Source organism: Ranitomeya variabilis, chromosome 5 (genome assembly GCF_051348905.1).
Source record: "Ranitomeya variabilis isolate aRanVar5 chromosome 5, aRanVar5.hap1, whole genome shotgun sequence".
Classification (NCBI taxonomy): domain Eukaryota; kingdom Metazoa; phylum Chordata; class Amphibia; order Anura; family Dendrobatidae; genus Ranitomeya; species Ranitomeya variabilis.
Window position 1 is genome coordinate 48,086,022 of NC_135236.1, and position 23,924 is coordinate 48,109,945.

A 23,924-nucleotide genomic window follows, 5' to 3' on the forward strand; every position below is an offset into this window, starting at 1 on the left:
TTATGTCTAACATCATTATATGGTTAAAAAAGTAACAAATAAAAACAAATAAATATTAAGCCATTATATAGATGTCCTGCACCCCATATCGGGGGTGACACTGATGTCACCAACCACTGAAAACAACAGCATACAACATGGAAATATAAAAATGGCGCTGTCCACGGTGTCACTTCTCACGGCGCCTCTTTCCACTCATGGCCCCTCTTCCTGGGGGATGTCGCACTCTCTTCTGCCTGAGATCTCGATAAGTGCTCATAATGAGACGACTACAACAGAGAGGAGCCACGTCACATACAATCAGTAGGAAGAGCAGCATTACAGCAGTAATATTCTTGTACATAGGGGCAGTATTATAGTAGTTATATTCTTGTACATAGGGGCAGTATTATAGTAGTTATATTCTTATACATAGGGGCAGTATTATAGTAGTTATATTCTTGTACATAGGGGCAGTATTATAGTAGTTATATTCTTGTACATAGGAGCAGTATTATAGTAGTTATATTCTTGTACATAGGGGCAGTATTATAGTAGTTATATTCTTGTACATAGGGGCAGTATTATAGTAGTTATATTCTTGTACATAGGGACAGTATGATAGTAGTTGTATTCTTGTACATAGGAGCAGTATTATAGTAGCTATATTCTTGTACATAGGAGCAGTATTATAGTAGTTATATTCTTGTACATAGGGGGCAGTATTATAGTAGTTATATTCTTGTACATAGGAGGCAGTATTATAGCAGTGATATTCTTGTACATAGGGGCAGTATTATAGAAGTTATATTCTTGTACATAGGGGAAGTATTATAGTAGTTATATTCTTGTACATAGGGGCAGTATTATCGTAGTTATATTCTTGTACATAGGGGCAGTATTATAGTAGTTATATTCTTGTACATAGTGGGCAGTATTATAGTAGTTATATTCTTGTACATAGGGGCAGTATTATAGTAGTTATATTCTTGTACATAAGGGCAGTGTTATAGTAGCTATATTCTTGCACATAGGGGCAGTATTATAGCAGTTATATTCTTGTACATAGGAGCAGTATTATAATAGTTATATTCTTGTAAATAGGAGCAGTATTATAGTAGTTATAGTCTTGTACATAGGAGCAGTATTATAGCAGTTATATTCTTGTACATAGGAGCAGTATTATAGTAGTTATATTCTTGTACATAGGGAGCAGTATTATAGTTAGTTATATTCTTGTACATAGGGGCAGTATTATAGTAGTTATATTCTTGTACATAGGGAGCAGTATTATAGTAGTTATATTCTTGTACACAGGAGCAGTATTGTAGTAGTTATATTCTTGTACATAGGGGCAGTATTATAGTAATTATATTCATGTACATAGGGGCAGTATTATAGTAGTTATATTCTTGTACATAGGGGCAGTATTATAGTAGTTATATTACTGTACATAGGGGCAGTATTATAGTAGTTATATTCTTGTACATAGGGTCAGTATTATAGTAGTTAAATTCTTGTACATAGGGGCAGTATTATAGTAGTTATATTCTTGTACATAGGGAGCAGTATTATAGTAGTTATATTCTTGTACACAGGAGCAGTATTATAGTAGTTATATTCTTGTACATAGGGTCAGTATTATAGTAGTTAAATTCTTGTACATAGGGGCAGTATTATAGTAGTTATATTCTTGTACATAGGGTCAGTATTATAGTAGTTATATTCTTGTACATAGGGAGCAGTATTATAGTAGTTATATTCCTGTACATAGGGGCAGTATTATAGTAGTTATATTCTTGTACATAAGGGCAGTGTTATAGTAGCTATATTCTTGCACATAGGGGCAGTATTATAGCAGTTATATTCTTGTACATAAGGGCAGTATTATAGTAGTTATTTTCTTGTACATAGGGGCAGTATTATAGTAGTTATATTCTTGTACATAAGGGCAGTATTATAGTACGGTAGTTATATTCCTGTACATAGGAGCAGTATTATAGTAGTTATATTCTTGTACATAGGGGGCAGTATTATAGTAGTTATATTCTTGTACATAGGAGCAGTATTATAGTAGTTATATTCTTGTACATAGTGAGCAGTATTATAGTAGTTATATTCTTGTACATAGGGGCAGTATTATAGTAGTTATATTCTTGTACATAGGGAGCAGTATTATAGTAGTTATATTCTTGTACATAGGGGGCAGTATTATAGTAGTTATATTCCTGTACATAGTGAGCAGTATTATAGTAGTTATATTCTTGTACATAGGAGCAGTATTATAGTAGTTATATTCTTGTACATAGGGGCAGTATTATAGTAGTTATATTCTTGTACATAGGGGCAGTATTATAGTAGTTATATTCTTGTACATAGGGAGCAGTATTATAGTAGTTATATTCTTGTACATAGGAGCAGTATTATAGTAGTTATATTCTTGTACATAGGGGGCAGTATTATAGTAGTTATATTCTTGTACATAGGAGGCAGTATTATAGTAGTTATATTCTTGTACATAGGAGCAGTATTATAGTAGTTATATTCTTGTACATAGGAGCAGTATTATAGTAGTTATATTCTTGTACATAGGAGCAGTATTATAGTAGTTATATTCTTGTACATAGGGGCAGTATTATAGTAGTTATATTCTTGTACATAGGGGCAGTATTATAGCAGTTATATTCTTGTGCATAGGGGGCAGTATTATAGTAGTTATATTCTTGTACATAGGAGCAGTATTATAGTAGTTATATTCTTGTACATAGGGGCAGTATTATAGTAGTTATATTCTTGTACATAGGGGCAGTATTATAGTAGTTATATTCTTGTACATAGGGGCAGTATTATAGTAGTTATATTCTTGTACATAGGGGCAGTATTATAGTAGTTTTCTTCCTGTACATAGGAGCAGTATTATAGAAGTTATAGCTTTGAACATAGGGGCAGTATTATAGTAGTTATATTCTTGTACATAGGAGCAGTATTATAGTAGTTATATTCCTGTACATAGGAGCAGTATTATAGAAGTTATAGCTTTGAACATAGGGGCAGTATTATAGTAGTTATATTCCTGTACATAGGAGTAGTATTATAGTAGTTATATTCTTGTACATAAGGGCAGTGTTATAGCAGTTATATTCTTGTACATAAGGGCAGTATTATAGTAGTTATTTTCTTGTACATAGGGGCAGTATTATAGTAGTTATTTTCTTGTACATAGGGGCAGTATTATAGTAGTTATTTTCTTGTACATAGGGGCAGTATTATAGTAGTTATATTCCTGTACATAGGAGCAGTATTATAGAAGTTATAGCTTTGAACATAGGGGCAGTATTATAGTAGTTATATTCTTGTACACAGGGGCAGTATTATAGTAGTTATATTCTTGTACATAGGGGGCAGTATTATAGTAGTTATATTCTTGTACATAGGGGCAGTATTATAGTAGTTATATTCTTGTACATAGGAGCAGTATTATAGTAGTTATATTCTTGTACATAGGGGCAGTATTATAGTAGTTATATTCTTGTACACAGGGGCAGTATTATAGTAGTTATATTCTTGTACATATGGGGCAGTATTATAGTAGTTATATTCTTGTACACAGGGGGCAGTATTATAGTAGTTATATTCTTGTACATAGGGGCAGTATTATAGTAGTTATATTCTTGTACATAGGGGGCAGTATTATAGTAGTTATATTCTTGTACATAGGAGCAGTATTATAGTAGTTATATTCTTGTACATAGGGGGCAGTATTATAGTAGTTATATTCTTGTACATAGAGGGCAGTATTATAGTAGTTATATTCTTGTACACAGGGGCAGTATTATAGTAGTTATATTCTTGTACATAGGGGGCAGTATTATAGTAGTTATACTCTTGTACATAGGAGCAGTATTATAGTAGTTATATTCTTGTACACAGGGGCAGTATTATAGTAGTTATATTCTTGTACATAAGGGGCAGTATTATAGTAGTTATATTCTTGTACACAGGGGCAGTATTATAGTAGTTATATTCTTGTACATAGGGGGCAGTATTATAGTAGTTACATTCTTGTACATAGGAGCAGTATTATAGTAGTTATATTCTTGTACATAGGGGGCAGTATTATAGTAGTTATATTCTTGTACATAGGAGCAGTATTATAGTAGTTATATTCTTGTACATAGGCGCAGTATTATAGTTAGTTATATTCTTGTACATAGGGGCAGTATTATAGTAGTTATATTCTTGTACATAGGGGCAGTATTATAGTAGTTATATTTTTGTACATAGAGGGCAGTATTATAGTAGTTATATTCCTGCACATAGGGAGCAGTATTATAGTAGTTATATTCTTGTACATAGGGGCAGTATTATAGTAGTTATATTCTTGTACATAGGGGCAGTATTATAGTAGTTATATTCCTGTACATAGGAGCAGTATTATAGAAGTTATAGCTTTGAACATAGGGGCAGTATTATAGTAGTTATATTCTTGTACATAGGGGCAGTATTATAGTAGTTATATTCCTGTACATAGGAGCAGTATTATAGTAGTTATATTCTTGTACATAGGGAGCAGTATTATAGTAGTTATATTCTTGTACATAGGGGCAGTATTATAGTAGTTATATTCTTGTACATAGGGGCAGTATTATAGTTATATTCCTGTACATAGGAGCAGTATTATAGAAGTTATAGCTTTGAACATAGGGGCAGTATTATAGTAGTTATATTCTTGTACACAGGGGCAGTATTATAGTAGTTATATTCTTGTACATAGGGGGCAGTATTATAGTAGTTATATTCTTGTACATAGGAGCAGTATTATAGTAGTTATATTCTTGTACATAGGGGGCAGTATTATAGTAGTTATATTCTTGTACATAGGGGCAGTATTATAGTAGTTATATTCTTGTACATAGGGAGCAGTATTATAGTAGTTATATTCTTGTACACAGGAGCAGTATTGTAGTAGTTATATTCTTGTACATAGGGGCAGTATTATAGTAATTATATTCATGTACATAGGGGCAGTATTATAGTAGTTATATTCTTGTACATAGGGTCAGTATTATAGTAGTTATATTCTTGTACATAGGGGCAGTATTATAGTAGTTATTTTCTTGTACATAGGGGCAGTATTATAGTAGTTATTTTCTTGTACATAGGGGCAGTATTATAGTAGTTATATTCCTGTACATAGGAGCAGTATTATAGAAGTTATAGCTTTGAACATAGGGGCAGTATTATAGTAGTTATATTCTTGTACACAGGGGCAGTATTATAGTAGTTATATTCTTGTACATAGGGGGCAGTATTATAGTAGTTATATTCTTGTACATAGGGGCAGTATTATAGCAGTTATATTCTTGTACACAGGGGCAGTATTATAGTAGTTATATTCTTGTACATATGGGGCAGTATTATAGTAGTTATATTCTTGTACATAGGGGCAGTATTATAGTAGTTATATTCTTGTACATAGGGGGCAGTATTATAGTAGTTATATTCTTGTACATAGGAGCAGTATTATAGTAGTTATATTCTTGTACATAGGGGGCAGTATTATAGTAGTTATATTCTTGTACATAGAGGGCAGTATTATAGTAGTTATATTCTTGTACACAGGGGCAGTATTATAGTAGTTATATTCTTGTACATAGGGGGCAGTATTATAGTAGTTATACTCTTGTACATAGGAGCAGTATTATAGTAGTTATATTCTTGTACACAGGGGCAGTATTATAGTAGTTATATTCTTGTACATAAGGGGCAGTATTATAGTAGTTATATTCTTGTACACAGGGGCAGTATTATAGTAGTTATATTCTTGTACATAGGGGGCAGTATTATAGTAGTTACATTCTTGTACATAGGAGCAGTATTATAGTAGTTATATTCTTGTACATAGGGGGCAGTATTATAGTAGTTATATTCTTGTACATAGGAGCAGTATTATAGTAGTTATATTCTTGTACATAGGCGCAGTATTATAGTTAGTTATATTCTTGTACATAGGGGCAGTATTATAGTAGTTATATTTTTGTACATAGAGGGCAGTATTATAGTAGTTATATTCCTGCACATAGGGAGCAGTATTATAGTAGTTATATTCTTGTACATAGGGGCAGTATTATAGTAGTTATATTCTTGTACATAGGGGCAGTATTATAGTAGTTATATTCCTGTACATAGGAGCAGTATTATAGTAGTTATATTCTTGTACATAGGGAGCAGTATTATAGTAGTTATATTCTTGTACATAGGGGCAGTATTATAGTAGTTATATTCTTGTACATAGGGGGCAGTATTATAGTAGTTATATTCTTGTACATAGGAGCAGTATTATAGTAGTTATATTCTTGTACATAGGGGGCAGTATTATAGTAGTTATATTCTTGTACATAGGGGCAGTATTATAGTAGTTATATTCTTGTACATAGGGAGCAGTATTATAGTAGTTATATTCTTGTACACAGGAGCAGTATTGTAGTAGTTATATTCTTGTACATAGGGGCAGTATTATAGTAATTATATTCATGTACATAGGGGCAGTATTATAGTAGTTATATTCTTGTACATAGGGTCAGTATTATAGTAGTTATATTCTTGTACATAGGGAGCAGTATTATAGTAGTTATATTCTTGTACATAGGGAGCAGTATTATAGTAGTTATATTCTTGTACATAGGAGCAGTATTATAGCAGTTATATTCCTGTACATAGGGGCAGTATTATAGTAGTTATATTCTTGTACATAGGGGCAGTATTATAGTAGTTATATTCTTGTACATAGGAGCAGTATTATAGTAGCTATATTCTTGCACATAGGGGCAGTATTATAGCAGTTATATTCTTGTACATAGGGGCAGTATTATAGTACGGTAGTTATATTCCTGTACATAGGAGCAGTATTATAGTAGTTATATTCTGTACATAGGGGCAGTATTATAGTAGTTATATTCTTGTACATAGGGCACAGTATTATAGTTAGTTATATTCTTGTACATAGGGGGCAGTATTATAGTAGTTATATTCTTGTACATAGGAGCAGTATTATAGTAGTCATATTCTTGTACATAGGAGGCAGTATTATAGTAGTTATATTCTTGTACATAGGAGCAGTATTATAGTAGTTATATTCTTGTACATAGGAGCAGTATTATAGTAGTTATATTCTTGTATATAGGAGCAGTATTATAGTAGTTATATTCTTGTACATAGGGGCAGTATTATAGCAGTTATATTCTTGTACATAGGCGCAGTATTATAGTTAGTTATATTCTTGTACATAGGAGCAGTATTATAGTAGTTATATTTTTGTACATAGAGGGCAGTATTATAGTAGTTATATTTTTGTACATAGGAGCAGTATTATAGTAGTTATATTTTTGTACATAGAGGGCAGTATTATAGTAGTTATATTCCTGCACATAGGGAGCAGTATTATAGTAGTTATATTCTTGTACATAGGGGCAGTATTATAGTAGTTATATTCTTGTACATAGGGGCAGTATTATAGTAGTTTTATTCCTGTACATAGGAGCAGTATTATAGAAGTTATAGCTTTGAACATAGGGGCAGTATTATAGTAGTTATATTCTTGTACATAGGGGCAGTATTATAGTAGTTATATTCCTGTACATAGGGGCAGTATTATAGTAGTTATATTCTTGTACATGGGGGCAGTATTATAGTAGTTATATTCCTCTACCTAGGAGTAGTATTTTAGAAGTTAAAGCTTTGAACATATTAATATTCTAATCATATTTCTTGATATTTACTTGATATTTGACAGCTCCATGATGAGACCTTGTACAGTAGAGGAAGCATCTTCTGTTCTTCTTTCCTGGGGTCTGTGGCCTATGGGGGGATCCCCATGATTTTGTTTTTTATCGCTGAAGATGTTTAAATAAAGAATGAGTTTGTTACTGAAAAAGGATTTCTGTGCCAGAAGTCTTCTATATACATTATTACATACAGGGCCCAGGATGGGGACATTATTACAGGACAGGGCCAGGCAGAGGACATTATTACAGTGGGCCATAGATCTTACCAACGTGTTGGTGGGGTCCCCGGTCCAAATTTAGTACTGTAGCCCATAGGACTGTGGTTACACAACTGACCATCTGACGTATGTGCTCACAGTAACAATAATTAATAATAATACGGCAATTTTATTTCTATAGCGCCAACATATTCCGCAGCACTATACATTATAGAGGGGACTTGTACAGACAATAGTCATTACAGCATAACAATAAACACATAGCTCAAAACAGATACCAAGAGGAGTGAGGGCCCTGCTCACAAGCTTACAATCTACAGCACAGCCAGTATACAGATCAGCATATAATATACTGTGGCTACAGGCATCAGATGGTGTATAACAATGTGTACACATGCGTGTACTATACTGATCCTGCACCGCTACAGGACCTCACATTAGAATATATGGTTCCATATATAATACATGATATCCTATATACGTCGGCTGAGGATCAGTCAGTGTCCGGTGCTGTATACACTGTCTGCAGGGTCTATATCTGACCCTCACTGAGTTATCGACCTCGCATACAGATCCGGTGACCTGGAGCCGATGACCCCACTGACAGGCGGACCCCCGATCTGGATCCAGGTTCAAGCTGTTGCAATAAATCAGACTGTGCCACAGAAGTGCAGGTCATAAGCATTGGTGCATTAATGAACCACTCTGGCTGAGACTATTTGGACTGTTAGATCCTTGAAATACTATGATGAATGTGATAGCGAGCCAAAAGGTTTACTTGTTTGTGAATGGGAGCAGACCCACCTGCAGCGTGCACCCTCTCTCCATCTCTCTCCATCTTTCTTTCTCACACAATTTGTTGAAATTAATTTAAAAAAATCCATTTGTTTAAATCTTTTTGTTCAACTAATGACATGAATTCTATTGTGCTTCAGGGATGAAAACCTTGTTCTTCTGGTCCTTTGGGACACATGAGCTGCTGGTGTCGGGGGGCACATGAGCTGCTGGTGTCGGGGGCACATGAGCTGCTGGTGTCGGGGGGCACATGAGCTGCTGGTGTTGGGGGCACATGAGCTGCTGGTGTCGGGGGGCACATGAGCTGATGGTGTGTCAGGGGGCACATGAGCTGATGGTGTGTCGGGGGGCACATGAGCTGATGGTGTGTCGGGCGGCACATGAGCTGCTGGTGTCGGGGGGCACATGAGCTGATGGTGTCGGGGGGCACATGAGCTGATGGTGTCGGGGGGCACATGAGCTGATGGTGTCGGGGGGCACATGAGCTGATGGTGTGTCGGGGGCACATGAGCTGATGGTGTCGGGGGCACATGAGCTGATGGTGTCGGGGGGCACATGAGCTGATGGTGTCGGGGGGCACATGAGCTGCTGGTGTCGGGGGGCACATGAGCTGATGGTGTCGGGGGGCACATGAGCTGATGGTGTCGGGGGGCACAAGAGCTGATGGTGTCGGGGGCACATGAGCTGCTGGTGTCGGGGGCACATGAGCTGCTGGTGTCGGGGGGACATGAGCTGCTGGTGTCGGGGGGGGGGACATGAGCTGCTGGTGTCGGGGGGCACATGAGCTGCTGGTGTCGGGGGGCACATGAGCTGCTGGTGTCGGGGGGCACATGAGCTGCTGGTGTCGGGGGCACATGAGCTGCTGGTGTCGGGGGCACATGAGCTGCTGGTATCGGGGGCACATGAGCTGCTGGTGTCGGGGGGCACATGAGCTGCTGGTGTCAGGGGCACATGAGCTGATGGTGTGTCGGGGGGCACATGAGCTGATGGTGTCGGGGGGCACATGAGCTGATGGTGTGTCAGGGGGCACATGAGCTGATGGTGTCGGGGGGCACATGAGCTGATGGTGTGTCAGGGGGTACATGAGCTGATGGTGTCGGGGGCACATGAGCTGATGGTGTGTCGGGGCACATGAGCTGATGGTGTCGGGGGCACATGAGCTGATGGTGTCGGGGGCATATGAGCTGCTGGTGTCGGGGGGCACATGAGCTGCTGGTGTCGGGGGGCACATGAGCTGCTGGTGTCGGGGGGCACATGAGCTGCTGGTGTCGGGGGCACATGAGCTGCTGGTGTCGGGGGCACATGAGCTGCTGGTGTCGGGGGGCACATGAGCTGCTGGTGTCGGGGGCACATGAGCTGCTGGTGTCGGGGGCACATGAGCTGCTGGTGTCGGGGGGCACATGAGCTGCTGGTGTCGGGGGGCACATGAGCTGCTGGTGTCGGGGGCACATGAGCTGCTGGTGTCGGGGGCACATGAGCTGCTGGTGTCGGGGGCACATGAGCTGCTGGTGTCGGGGGCACATGAGCTGCTGGTGTCGGGGGCACATGAGCTGCTGGTGTCGGGGGGCACATGAGCTGCTGGTGTCGGGGGGCACATGAGCTGCTGGTGTCGGGGGGCACATGAGCTGCTGGTGTCGGGGGGCACATGAGCTGCTGGTGTCGGGCTGCACATGAGCTGCTGGTGTCGGGCTGCACATGAGCTGCTGGTGTCGGGGGGCACATGAGCTGCTGGTGTCGGGGGCACATGAGCTGATGGTGTGTCGGGGGGCACATGAGCTGATGGTGTGTCGGGGGGCACATGAGCTGATGGTGTGTCGGGGGGCACATGAGCTGATGGTGTGTCGGGGGGCACGAGCTGATGGTGTGTCAGGGGGCACATGAGCTGATGGTGTCGGGGGCACATGAGCTGATGGTGTGTCGGGGGGCACATGAGCTGATGGTGTGTCGGGGGGCACATGAGCTGATGGTGTGTCGGGGGGGCACATGAGCTGATGGTGTCGGGGGGCACATGAGCTGATGGTGTCGGGGGGCACAGGAGCTGCTGGTGTCGGGGGGCACAGGAGCTGCTGGTGTCGGGGGGCATAGGAGCTGATGGTGTCGGGGGCACATGAGCTGATGGTGTGTCGGGGGGCACATGAGCTGATGGTGTGTCGGGGGGCACATGAGCTGATGGTGTGTCGGGGGGGCACATGAGCTGATGGTGTCGGGGGGCACATGAGCTGATGGTGTCGGGGGGCACAGGAGCTGCTGGTGTCGGGGGGCACAGGAGCTGCTGGTGTCGGAGGGCATAGGAGCTGCTGGTGTCGGGGGGCACATGAGCTGCCGGTGTGTCAGGTGGCACATGAGCTGCTGGTGTCGGGCTGCACATGAGCTGATGGTGTCGGGGGGCACATGAGCTGCTGGTGTGTCAGGGGGCACATGAGCTGATGGTGTCGGGGGCACATGAGCTGATGGTGTCGGGGGGCACATGAGCTGCTGGTGTGTCGGGGGGCACATGAGCTGATGGTGTCGGGGGGCACATGAGCTGATGGTGTGTCGGGGGGCACATGAGCTGATGGTGTCGGGGGGCACATGAGCTGATGGTGTGTCGGGGGCACATGAGCTGATGGTGTCGGGGGGCACATGAGCTGATGGTGTGTCGGGGGGCACATGAGCTGATGGTGTGTCGGGGGGGCACATGAGCTGATGGTGTGTCGGGGGACACATGAGCTGATGGTGTCGGGGGGCACATGAGCTGATGGTGTCGGGGGGCACATGAGCTGATGGTGTGTCGGGGGACACATGAGCTGATGGTGTGTCGGGGGACACATGAGCTGATGGTGTCGGGGGGCTACATGTCATTGATAGTATTATGATATCACAGATGTGCTGCTCCATAGTGACAGAGAAGAATAAGCCATCACTCCGTGCCTTTGGTAGACATTCATTTTTTAACATCTCAATGAACCTCACACACACGTGTTACATTTCTGAAGACGAAAGTGACTCAGTGGCAAAGATCAGCATCCCACCAAGGACAACATCTGCAAGGAGTTTGTATGTTCTCCCCATATCTGCGTGGGTTTCCTTTCACACTCCAAAGCCATACTGATAGGGAATGCAGATAGTGACCCCCAATGGGGACAGGGATGATAATGTCTGTAAAGCGCTGTGGAATTAATGGTGCGATATAGTGGATATCCACTGGCTAACACAGTACCAAGATATATATCTTTCCTGGTGCGATATAAGCAAGTAAAATAAGTGTCTCCTGATCTGACCCCAACCGATCACCTGGGGAATCCTAAAGACACAAGTTGTCTTCACTGTCCATCCAGCATCTGGGCCCTAAGAGAGCTCGTCCTTGAAGAATGGATGTTGTGCTATGTCGCCAACTTTTTCCTTGCAGGCCTAGAAGACTCGGTGCTGTCCTTAATAATCATGAAGGTCGTACACAATACTAACTGTCGGCTTTTTGATGTCGGGTGTACTCATTTTTGCATCAACTTAACGAGAGTTAAACTAAACCTTACTGTCATGTTATGGGGTGAAAAAAATTTTTTGTCTTGTCAAAATTTTGGAGATTATTACTGTGATCAGGGAGATATTGACAACATTGTTCTCCTACCCATATGGGGGGTAATAGATGTATTATTGCTGGGGGTCCCATTGCCGATCACAAGCATGAAGGTCTCGGGTTTCCTGTTTGCATAGGCAAGCAGTCACAAATGAGCACGACCCCTCACAGGGACAATGCTAATGTGCCGATCCAAGACCACAGACCGGTCCTGTAGGCATGCTCAGACTGGCCAACTGATGGATCGGGGAATCCCCCGGTGGGCCCGTGAATGTTCAAGTTGACTTTAATATTCATGGTCACAGAGGGTCACATTATGATGCACAGTTACGTCTTGGTGATAATAGCAGAGCTCCTGCAGGAACAGCCTAAACCAATAGTGATAGCCTGTGAGATGGAAGGGACTCACTCTCCTGGCCCATCAGGTCCCCCGCAACTGAATCGTAGGGAGCTGAATACTGTACCTCCGGGTCTACCAGGTACACTGTCTGGTTAGGTCCTGTCATAAGCCGTTCAGTGTGACACCGACAGGTCTAACCTCCTGCAATGCACTGCATATTAGACCAGCAATCAGATGTTCAAGTCCCATAGAAGGACTAAGTAAAATAAAGTTAAGTAAATGTTAAAAAAATATATAATAAATAAAAATAGTTTTGTCAATAACTATGCGTTTTTTAATGTGATTAAAAATAAACCGCACATTCAGCGTCTCCCACACTACCTCCTCATCCCACCCTCTCTCTGTTGGAGTCCCCCAAGGCTCTGTTCTAGGACCCCTACTCTTCTCAATCTATACACTTGGCTTGGGACAACTCATAAAGTCCCATGGATTCCAGTACCAACTTTATGCTGATGACACTCAGATCTACCTCTCTGGCCCAGACGTCACAGCTCTGCTGTCCAGAATCCCAGAGTGCCTATCAGCCATATCCTCCTTCTTCTCCTCTCGCTTCCTCAGACTCAATGTGGACAAATCTGAACTCATCATCTTTCCTCCATCCCACAGATCTTCCTTACCTGACCTATCTATCGCAATCAATGACATCATGCTTTCCCCCATACCGGAAGTCCGCTGCCTCGGAGTAACCTTCGACTCTGCCCTGTCCTTCAAACTGCACATCCAAGCTCTTTCCACCTCCTGTCGCCTCCAGCTCAAAAATATCTCCAGAATCCGTCCTTTCCTCAACCTTCAATCTACTAAAATTCTTGTGCATGCCCTCATCATCTCCCGCCTTGACTACTGCAACATCCTTTTCTGCGGCCTCCCTGCTAACACCCTTGCACCTCTCCAGCCCATCCTTAACTCTGCTGCCCGACTAATCCATCTCTCTCCTCCGCTTCCCCCCTCTGCAAATCTCTTCACTGGCTCCCATTCCCTCAGCGTATCCAGTTCAAATTACTAATACTGACCTACAAAGCCATCCATAACCTGTCTCCTCCATATATCTCTGAACTAATCTCCCGATATCTTCCCTCACGTAATCTCCGGTCCTCCCAAGACCTCCTTTTATCCTCCACACTTATTCGCTCCTCATCCAATCGCCTCCAAGACTTCTCCCGAATATCCCCCATCCTCTGGAATTCTCTGCTCCAACACGTCCGACTATCAACCACATTCGGATCCTTCAGACGGAACCTGAAAACCCATCTCTTCAGGAAAGCCTACATCCTGCACTGACCCCGCTGCCTCCTCATCACCACCGAAGCTACCGCCTCACCAACACCGGAGCTCCTGCAACCCTCGACCTATTGTCTCCTTCCCCACCATCCTGTAGAATGTAATCCCGCAAGGGCAGGGTCCTCGCCCCTCTGTATCAGTCTGTCATTGTAAGTTTGTTTACTGTAAGTGATATCTGTAACTTGTATGTAACCCCTTCTAATGTACAGCACCATGGAATCAATGGTGCTATATAAATAAATAATAATAATAATAATAATATATTTGGTATAGCCGCATTCTGAACAACCAGATCTATAAAACAGTCTCACTACTAAACATATAGAGTGAACACCTTAAAAAAAAATCATGGCAAAAAAGCTTTTTTTTTTTTTCAACTTTCCACTGCACAAAACATAGGCAGTGTATAAGCAAATTGGTTTTCCTACAAAATTGTTCTTAGTGTGAAAAAGCAGCAGAAAAAAAAACAAAAAAAAATCTACATAAAACTGGTATCACTGTAATCGTACTGTCCGGAAGAATAAAGTCGTCTAAACATTTTTACAGCACGACAAACGGCGTAAAAAATAAATAAAACCAATTCTTCCCTTGCTGTTAGATTTGTTTATTCTGCTGCTAGATCGCAGTAAAGCTGGGCTCACATTTATCCTGTGCTCTACGCTGAGCGCTTACACCGGGGTTTCTGCCTAAGTCATGGAAAAAATATAATGCAGACAAAATTCTTGACGGATCCATTCACTATAATGAGGAATTTGCAGTCAGTCTGGACCATGTATAGTCCATGATCTGGAGGTGTCCCTTTTAGGATTGCTAAAAGCACAGTCGACCATAGTTTTCTGCACCTCTAGAAAGACTGGCACAGCTGAACAGAGGCCAAACAGAGTCTAGAGTAACTCTGCTGCCTCATTATAGTGATTGGATTCCTCGGGGGTTCCATCTGAATCACGTCACTCAGAGATTTAGATGGAAACCCTGATGTAAGTGCTCAGCGTAGAGCGCCAGATAAATGTGATCCCAAATGTTATGTAAAATGTTCCCAATAAAACGCTTCTACTCAATCCACAAAAAAGCAAGACCCTACTCAGATCCGTTATATGTTAATCTACTTTATAATTGTCTAAGGGTCACTTCCGTCTGTCCTTCTGTCTGTCTGTCTGTCACGGATATTCATTGGTCGCGGCCTCTGTCTGTCATGGAAATCCAAGTCGCTGATTGGTCGTGGCAAAACGCCCAGGACCATTGCCATGACCAATCAGCGACGCGCACAGTCCGGATGAAAATGGCCGCTCCTTACTCCCCGCACTCAGTGCCCGGCGCCCGCATACACCCGTCCGCTCACACATCGTTAATGCCAGCGGTAACGGACCGCGTTATGCCGCGGGTAACGCACTCTACTACCGCCGCTATTAACCCTGTGTGACCAAGTTTTTACTATTGACGCAGCCTATGCAGCGTCAATAGTAAAAACATCTAATGTTAAAAATAACAAAAAAATAAAAAATCATTAGATACTCACCTTCTGCCGCCTTTCCAGCTCCTCGCGATGCTCTGGCCGGTCCATGCAAGCGACATTCCGGTGGCAAGGATGGTCTGGGAGAAGGACCTGCCATGACGTCGCGGTCATGTGACCGCGACGTCATCACAAGTCCTGCGCGCCTGCGTGAGCAGGACCTGCCGTGACGTCACGGTCACGTGACCGCGACGTCATCACACCCTGGGACCGGAAGCCGCCGCCTGCACCCCACACATGCGACAGAACTACAACGCGCCTGCGGAAGGTGAGTATATGTTTATTTTTTATTTTTTTAACCTGTAACATGCGTGGCTGGGCAATATACTACGTAGCTGGGCAATATACTACGTGACTGCCCAATATACTACGTGGCTGGGCAATATACTACATGGCTCTGTGCTGTATACTACGTCACTGGGCAATATACTACGTCGCTGGGCAATATACTACGTCGCTGGGCAATATACTACGTCGCTGGGCAATATACTACGTCACTGGGAAATATTTCTACGTGGCTGGGCAATATACTACGTGGCTGGGCAATATACTACGTGGCTGGGCAATATACTACGTGGCTGGGCAACATACTACGTGGACATACATATTCTAGAATACCCGATGCGTTAGAATCGGGCCACCATCTAGTGGGAATATAGCGCGCTTCCTTTTTACTGGTAGCACAAAGGCTCTGGAAAAGCGCTATGGCTCCTTGTCTCCCAAAAGAAAGCAAATTAACAAATCTGAATGTCCACCTCCCTTCTGAGTACCACAGTGTGCCTAAATTTAGTGTCCAAATCTTTGCCATTGCTGTAGCGAAGAGAGTGACCGTATAATTTACAGGTTGCGTGTCTCCAGCACAAGCTGTGCATAATATATGGCTCTACAATGTAGTGGGCACTACAACGTACTGGGAACTACAACGTACTGGGCACTACAATGTACGGGGCACTATAATGTATGGAGCACTACAACGTACAGGGCACTATAATGTATGGAGAACTACAATGTACAGGGCACTATAATGTATAGGGAACTACAACGTACTGGGCACTACAATGCCAGGTGAACTACAATGTATGGGGAACTACAACGTACTGGGCACTACAATGTACTGGGCACTACAATGTACTGGGCACTACAGCGGCATAGTTGCAATTTTCGCTCTGCAACATCCACTGCTGCCTGTTTATGGAAAACACCCATGGAGTCAAATCATCACTACACCTGTAAGTGAATTCCCAGAAGGGTGAAATTTCCAATAAGGGATCACTTGAGGAGGGGGGATTCTGCTCTTTAGGCATTTAGCGGCTCTGTATATGAAGTCTCCAAACTATTCTTGGAAAATCTGGCTAGCAATGATCTGGGTATAGGGATTGGATGGGATTGCAATGGTAAAAGGATTTTCTCAGAAAGAAGCCTGTCCAGATGGCACACAGACATCATACAGGGGAGTTCTTTGCTCCATGAGGTGAGGAGAAGCGAGTGACAAATATGGGATTACTCACCCCCTTGCACCCTGCGCCGGAGCAGCCTCTTCTGGTAGAACTGGAAGTGATGCAACGGCCTGCGGTGTTTCCTGTTGGTGCGCGTCGATGTGGTTCTCTTCCATCTGCAAGTACAATGTCCCATATTTACCAGAGAGGGTCAGGACACCACAGATAAGGGTATACATACCGTATTCGTCTACAGGCCTCCATTATGTAGTCACTTCGTAGTGCCTTTCATTGCACGACTCATCCGGTAGAGTCCGGAGCTGCATTCATAATTCTGCTGTTTGTCATTGCTATTATTAAGGTGCTTTATTCTCGGCAGCACTTCCCGATTACATGAGGGGATGTGCTGCCGACCAATGAAGATTGATGGGCTGTGATCAAATATGATCATTCTTGCAGAAGGGTATTTGGAAGATGGAACTAAAAAGCCCAGGATACACACGGCTGACCCTAGATTTTAAGAGGGGTCATTATACAGCATTTCCAGACCTTTTGTATGCACCATCGGTCCTCACTGATGCAGAAAGTGACAGCTGCAAAGGGCAGTGAGCAGATACAGACACAGAGAGGTTATCAGAGCGATGGGTCCTCACTACTGGCCCTAATACCAGACCATCCCCAAACATGTTACCTAAAATACATAAAGAAGGTAATTCTGGGAGGCCAATCAGCTCTGGTATTGGGACATTAACCCCTTCACGCCATGACCATTTTCTGTTTTATGCCCCTCTTCTCCCAAGAGTCATAATTTTTTTTTTTCCGTCAAAACGGTCATGTGAGGGTTTGGTTTTTTCGCGGGACGAGTTGTTCTTTTGAACGACACCATTGATTTTTATTTTACCATGTAGTGTACTGTAAAACAGGAAAAAAATTCCAAGTGCAGTAAAATTGAAAGAGCGCAATTAAACAATTTTTTTGTTTGTTTTACTTACCATATTCACTAAATGCTAAAACTGACCTGGCAATATGATTCCCCAGGTCAGTACGAGTTCATAGATACCAAACATGTATAGGTTTTTTGTTTAAGTGGTGACAAAAATTTTTGACATTTTTAAGGAAAAAAAAAAAAAATATGTCGCCACTTTCAGAGACCGACAGTGTTTTCATTTTTCGGGATCTGAGGCTGGGTGACAGCTTAGGCTAGTTTCACACTAGCGTAGTTTGCAATACGTTGCAATGCGTCGTTCAAGAGAAAAAACGCATCCTGCAAAGTTGTCTGCAGGATGCGTTTTTTCCCCATAAACTAACATTACCGACGTATTGCCACACGTCGCAACCGTCGTGCGACGGTTGCGTCGTGTTTTGGCGGACCGCCGCCACACCTCCTCCCCGGACCTTGCAATGGGGCAGCGGAAGTGTCGTAAGACTGCTTCCGCTGCCCACGTCGGGCATTTCTTTCACAGCATGCGTCGGTACGTCGGGCCGACGCAGCGCAACGGCCCCGTACCGACGCTAGTGTGAAAGCAGCCTTATTTTTTGCTCCCTGAGCTGATGGTTTTATTGATATCATTTTAGGATAGATACAATGTTTTGATAGCCTCTTATTGCATTTTATGGGAGCCAAAAAAACTTACGGTAATTCTGGCGTTTATTATTTTATAAGATCAGATATTTCTGAAGGCATCGATAACAAATGTGTGTTTTTTTTATGGGGCAAAAGAGGGGTGATTTGAACTTTTGTGTTTTTTTTTTATTTTTTCATATTTTTAAAAACATTTTTTTTTAGAGACTTGAAGCTGGGATCACTTGTGCGTCACATAGCGGGGGAGGGGGGGTGTTTGGCTTCAACAGAAAAAAAAAAATCTGGGAATTCAGACTGATAAGAATGTTCAACTCCTTCACAATAGGACTCAATCTAGTTACACCTGGATTTATGACTCTACATGGACCCAGTTCACACCTCCAGCAGACACAGACCAACTCCATTACTCCCACCAATAACTTCCTTGGCTTATCTTAGGAGGCATCACCCCATCCACCATACACAAATGTCCTGATGTGCTCTTGTCTCAGTAATTCATTTGCAAATCAGCCAGAAGAAGGAGCAAACATCATTCTTCTGGTTAGTCAATAAAGATATCACTCCTAGAATACTTTTAATCTCATCTGTCTGCATAAAATGTATTACTTATGGGGGCTGCAAATCCCCTTGTGTAAACATACATGGAAACTAAGGGGGTGGAAAGAAAATAAAAAATGGTCAGAAAACAAAGATATAAATGTTACAGAAAAAATACATCCGAGTACCATGTGAGAGAGAGGAAAGAGAAAAAAGACAGAGGCTGAAAAAGTTGGCGACATAAAGCGGCTTCCTGACACATCAGATATCTGAGGGGGTCACATACTTATAATCCACAATAAAACAAGTGATGTGAGGCCGATCACAGATAAGGGCTTGCTCACATATTGCGTTTTATTCCTTGCAGCGTTTTACAGAAGCAGCAGAATGAATGAGATTTCTGAGATCTCCTGCACACGCTGCTTATTTTTTTCCTAGCAGAGCATTTTTTTTTTTATAAATCCGCAGCATTGTCAGGTCTTTCAGTGTTTTCCACCATTGAAAATGAATGAGGGGAAAAAATGCAAGTAAAAACGTATAAAAAAAAAAAAAAAAGGTGTAAAAACGCAGGTATTTTGTGCGTTTTTCCTGATAAAGCTCTGTGTTGCTTTTTGGTTTTGCAGCAGAAAAATCTGCAGCAAATAGACAAGGTGTGCACATACCCCAAAGAGTGCGACAGTGTTATTGTTGACAGATGGAGGTCTGGTCCGGGACTGTGATGTCGGCAGCTCCCTGTCATCTCCTCTGGGGGTCTGTATGTAGAGGAGAGAGGACGAAAGCTTAGAATTAAGGTACTGTCACACTCAGTGACGCTGCAGCGATATAGACAACGAGCCGATCGCTGCAGCGTCGCTGTTTAGGTCGCTGTAGAGATGTCAAACACAGCAGCTCCAGAACGATGCAGGAGCGATCCTGTGACGTAGCGGTGACTCACTTATCGTTCTCACAGGTCGTTAGCTCCATGTTTAACATCGCTGACATCGTTGATTTTGCTGTCAAACACGAAGATAAACACCGATCTGACGACCAAATAAAGTTCTGGACTTCTAGCTCCGACCAGCGATATCACAGCGGGATCCAGATCGCTGCTGCGTGTCAAACACAACGAGATCGCTATCCAGGACGCTGCAACGTCACGGATCGTTGTCGTTCTCGTTGTAAAGTTGTCTAGTGTGAAGGTACCTTAAGAGTGTCATCTCATCTCCACACAATAAGCAACAAAAGTGAGAAATCTACCAGGGGGCCACAGACTTTTTGTAGCCCTGCACGATGGAGGTGGTTGATCCCCGGCAACTTGAGAGATCAGCCAACCATCTGATGTGTATGGGGGTCTCCCGACTGTCTCCGATAGAGATGAAGGGGACAGTAGTGTCTGACAGTGACTTTCTCCTCTCTCTGCCATCAAAAACATGTGAACGGTCGTCAGGGTCCTTAGATCAGAGACCCCTCTTCTATCTATATTTCCCACCCACTCATTGTCTTCGCAGCAGTTCCCTTAGAGAACAAAAGGATTGGTCGCTGATATGTAGCAGGCCGTACTCCTCTCTCCCCCATCTTTATCTGTCTGTAGAGAGTCGGGGGTCCCCCATACATCATATATTGGTGTAGACTTAGGATATCGTCCTCCCCAGAAAAGTGGTGCCTCTATCTCCATACATCCACGTACTATATGTATCACTGGGGTGGAAGGAGAAGACATTGGGTGGGAATGTGACATCAGTATTTCCCCTGCGCCATATTTGCAATTTATTTTTTTTTATTTTTCCGCTGCTCACAACTTTTCTAAAAGAAATAAGAAAAATCAGTGAAGCCGGGCAACTCCGGTTCAGCAAATTTGCTATAAATTACCCCAGATATTGGTGTAAATTATAGTGCAAATCTAGGCCAGCTCGAGACTTGGAATCTCCATGCTGAAAATGGAAATATTTAAAGGGCTGCTCCGGGCAGTAGGGAAGCACTGTTATGGGTAGTGCATTTGTCTAGGTGTCACACTCTGTGCCCTGCGGCGTTACACGGAGCCATTTTGGTGTTTTTCTGTGACACATAGACCGTACCTTTGCGGGCTCATACAGGCTCTCTTGCAGGGCTCCCAGCAGCTGGCTATCTAGCACGTCCAGGCCAATGGTCGCTCCTCTGGGATCCTCCTCTGGGGCATCGCGTTGCTGTGACGGAATCGCTTCTACTTCGCAGCGGTGAATTTGCTGTGCACAGGTCACTTCTGGTGACATTATGACTTCTGGGTCTCGGCATTGTCCCTCGTCTCCTCCCCTCCCTTCTATTCCATGGAAAACCAGTAGCTCTGACTGGGAGATACCAGACTGTAACTGGGAGGCGATTACTGGAATAATGGGCGTATTGGGTAAACCGTGCAGATCTGGGGTTGCATTAAGGGGCTGAGAATTCTGGGCAACTTGTGAATTTGGGTCTTCTGTGAAGGCTGAGATGTTTTGGTCCATACCAGTGTCGGAGGCCTCCTCTGACTCACAGCCATTACTTATCATACGCCTACAGTCCATGAACACGAGGGAGTGATGGCCTCCAGTGACATCTATGGTCTCTGTAATACTGGTGGCCGTCACATCTGTGTCATTAGGGCCCTGGACGCTGTTTTCAGTCTTCTCCGTGGCCGTGGGGCTGAGGTTATCTGTGGCCCCAGCACAGACTGGTCCTATGTAATCAGTAGTGCTCATCTCTCCCATTACATCTCCTCCATCATGGTGCTCTCCCTGGTGGCAAGTTGGCAGTACTACAGTGATCGACACTTCGGGGTTAGTTGCACTTAGTTGTCCGCCTGCGAGACCCTAAAATAGATGAATAAATTCATTAAAAACCTAAGAGTTATAAATATTATAGGACAGCATGCAATATAACCAGACGGTGCAGAAGGTGACATCACTGCTCCAGGCGGGATGATGACATCACTGCTCCAGGCGGGATGACATCACCGACAGCTTCAGGCTGCACACATTGGGGTCTCTTCTTCTGCTGCGCCCTACACCTGTAGTGCTAGTGCAGGCTGCAGGTATATACGGCAGGGCATATACTGTGCACTCGGCCTTAGTACACACATACAATATAGGGATACTTTCCGGGAATATTCCGGTCTCTTCCCCGTTCTGATGAGGGGCTTCCAGCTTTCTGTCGTGGTCTCCTGTGTCATCATCATCTTCCTTCCTGCAGATCTCCGCAGGCTGAGAAGAGGTCGGACTTGTGGGCATGGCGCAGCTTTTTGATGCGTTCCTCGAAGCCGAGCCAGTATCTGAAGAGCAGAAATACAGAAATGACCAGAGAGGACTAAAAGGACTCAGCCCCCAGAGTCAGCACTTATATATGGACTAATGGGACGCGACTAAAGGGGAACTCTGCTGTTACATTTCCTAATTTACCGCCTTCCACTTTCTCTTAAAAAGTCAGACAAAAAAAATAAGCTCTGTCTCTTATAAACAGAATAAGCGCAAAAGTGAAAGTCATCTGCGGAGGGACGGGGATGGTTTATTATTTCATCCGATGTTATGGATGACGGGAGACAAGTGGAGACGACACACAGCGTGGAGGGGGAGGGGGTAATAACGGACAGCACACAGCGTGGCGGGGGAGGGGGTAATAACGGACGGCACACAGCGTGGCGGGGGAGGGGGTAATAACGGACGGCACACAGCGTGGCGGGGAGAGTGTAATAACGGACGGCACACAGCGTGGCGGAGGAGGGGGTAATAACGGACGGCACACAGCGTGGTGGGGGTAATAACAGACGGCACACAGCATGGTCGGGAAGGAGTAATAACGGACGGCACAGCGTGATGGGGAGGGGGTAATAACAGATGGCATACAGCATGGTGGGGGAGGGGGTAATAATGGGCAGCACACAGCGTGGCGGGGGAGGGGGTAATAACGGACGGCACACAGCGTGGTGGGGGAGGGGGTAATAATAGGCAGCACACAGCGTGGCGGGGGAGGGGGTAATAAGGGACGGCACACAGCGTGGTGGGGGAGGGGGTAATAACGGACGGCACACAGCGTGGCAGGGAGAGTGTAATAACGGACGGCACACAGCGTGGCGGAGGAGGGGGTAATAACGGACGGCACACAGCGTGGTCGGGAAGGGGTAATAACGGACGGCACAGCGTGGTGGGGAGGGGGTAATAACAGATGGCATACAGCGTGGTGGGGGAGGGGGTAATAATGGGCAGCACACAGCGTGGCGGGGAGGGGGTAATAACGGACGGCACACAGCGTAGTGGGGGAGGGGGTAATAATGGGCAGCACACAGCGTGGCGGGGGAGGGGGTAATAACGGACGGCACACAGCGTAGTGGGGGAGGGGGTAATAATGGGCAGCACACAGCGTGGCGGGGGAGGGGGTAATAACGGACGGCACACAGCGTGGTGGGGGAGGGGGTAATAATAGGCAGCACACAGCGTGGCGGGGGAGGGGGTAATAATAGGCAGCACACAGCGTGGCGGGGGACTTCTGGCCTCACTTTTCTCCTTCCTTTTTCTTCTCATTGCTTCATAAACCTACAAAAAGAAGAAAACCTCAGCAGTAAATCATCTGTCTGCGATCCGCCCTCCTCAGCTCAAACACTATGAATGGGAGCAGTGACCAGACGACCCCCCGCCAGATTCTCCACAGCTTGCTGCATAAATACGTGAAAACCGCAGATCAATAGCTGTATCCTCTGCAGAGATATCATCAATTACAGTCACAGGCCCGAAGCCTGAGGCTGCACTACTGAGACACCAATGGCAGCCAGGCACTAGTGCAGCCCCAGACATGTCACTTGGGAGCACATAATAAGTATTGCAGCCCTGCAGTAACCGTGGCCCCCAGGTCAGCAGTAAGAGGCCAC

The 23,924-nt window shown here is 44.0% G+C and overlaps 1 protein-coding gene across 6 annotated transcripts in view; it reads right to left on the reverse strand.

The window, feature by feature from the left end:
- The window catches only part of BRME1 (break repair meiotic recombinase recruitment factor 1), a 24,207-nt gene continuing 283 nt past the window's right edge, over nucleotides 1-23,924 (reverse strand). For 3 of the 6 annotated variants that reach the window (XM_077261820.1, XM_077261818.1, XM_077261819.1), the window contains exons 2-8: nucleotides 23,556-23,592; nucleotides 22,161-22,334; nucleotides 21,130-21,876; nucleotides 19,738-19,827; nucleotides 17,029-17,132; nucleotides 7,758-7,871; nucleotides 1-269 (exon numbers count right to left, since the gene is read on the reverse strand). In XM_077261820.1, the coding sequence (XP_077117935.1) occupies nucleotides 170-269; nucleotides 7,758-7,871; nucleotides 17,029-17,132; nucleotides 19,738-19,827; nucleotides 21,130-21,876; nucleotides 22,161-22,241 (1,236 nt within the window). In that variant the 5' untranslated portion in view covers nucleotides 22,242-22,334; nucleotides 23,556-23,592 and the 3' untranslated portion in view covers nucleotides 1-169. The remainder of the gene's footprint in view (nucleotides 270-7,757; nucleotides 7,872-17,028; nucleotides 17,133-19,737; nucleotides 19,828-21,129; nucleotides 21,877-22,160; nucleotides 22,335-23,555; nucleotides 23,593-23,924) is intronic. The other 3 variants (XM_077261817.1, XM_077261821.1, XM_077261822.1) reach the window with 3 other exon arrangements.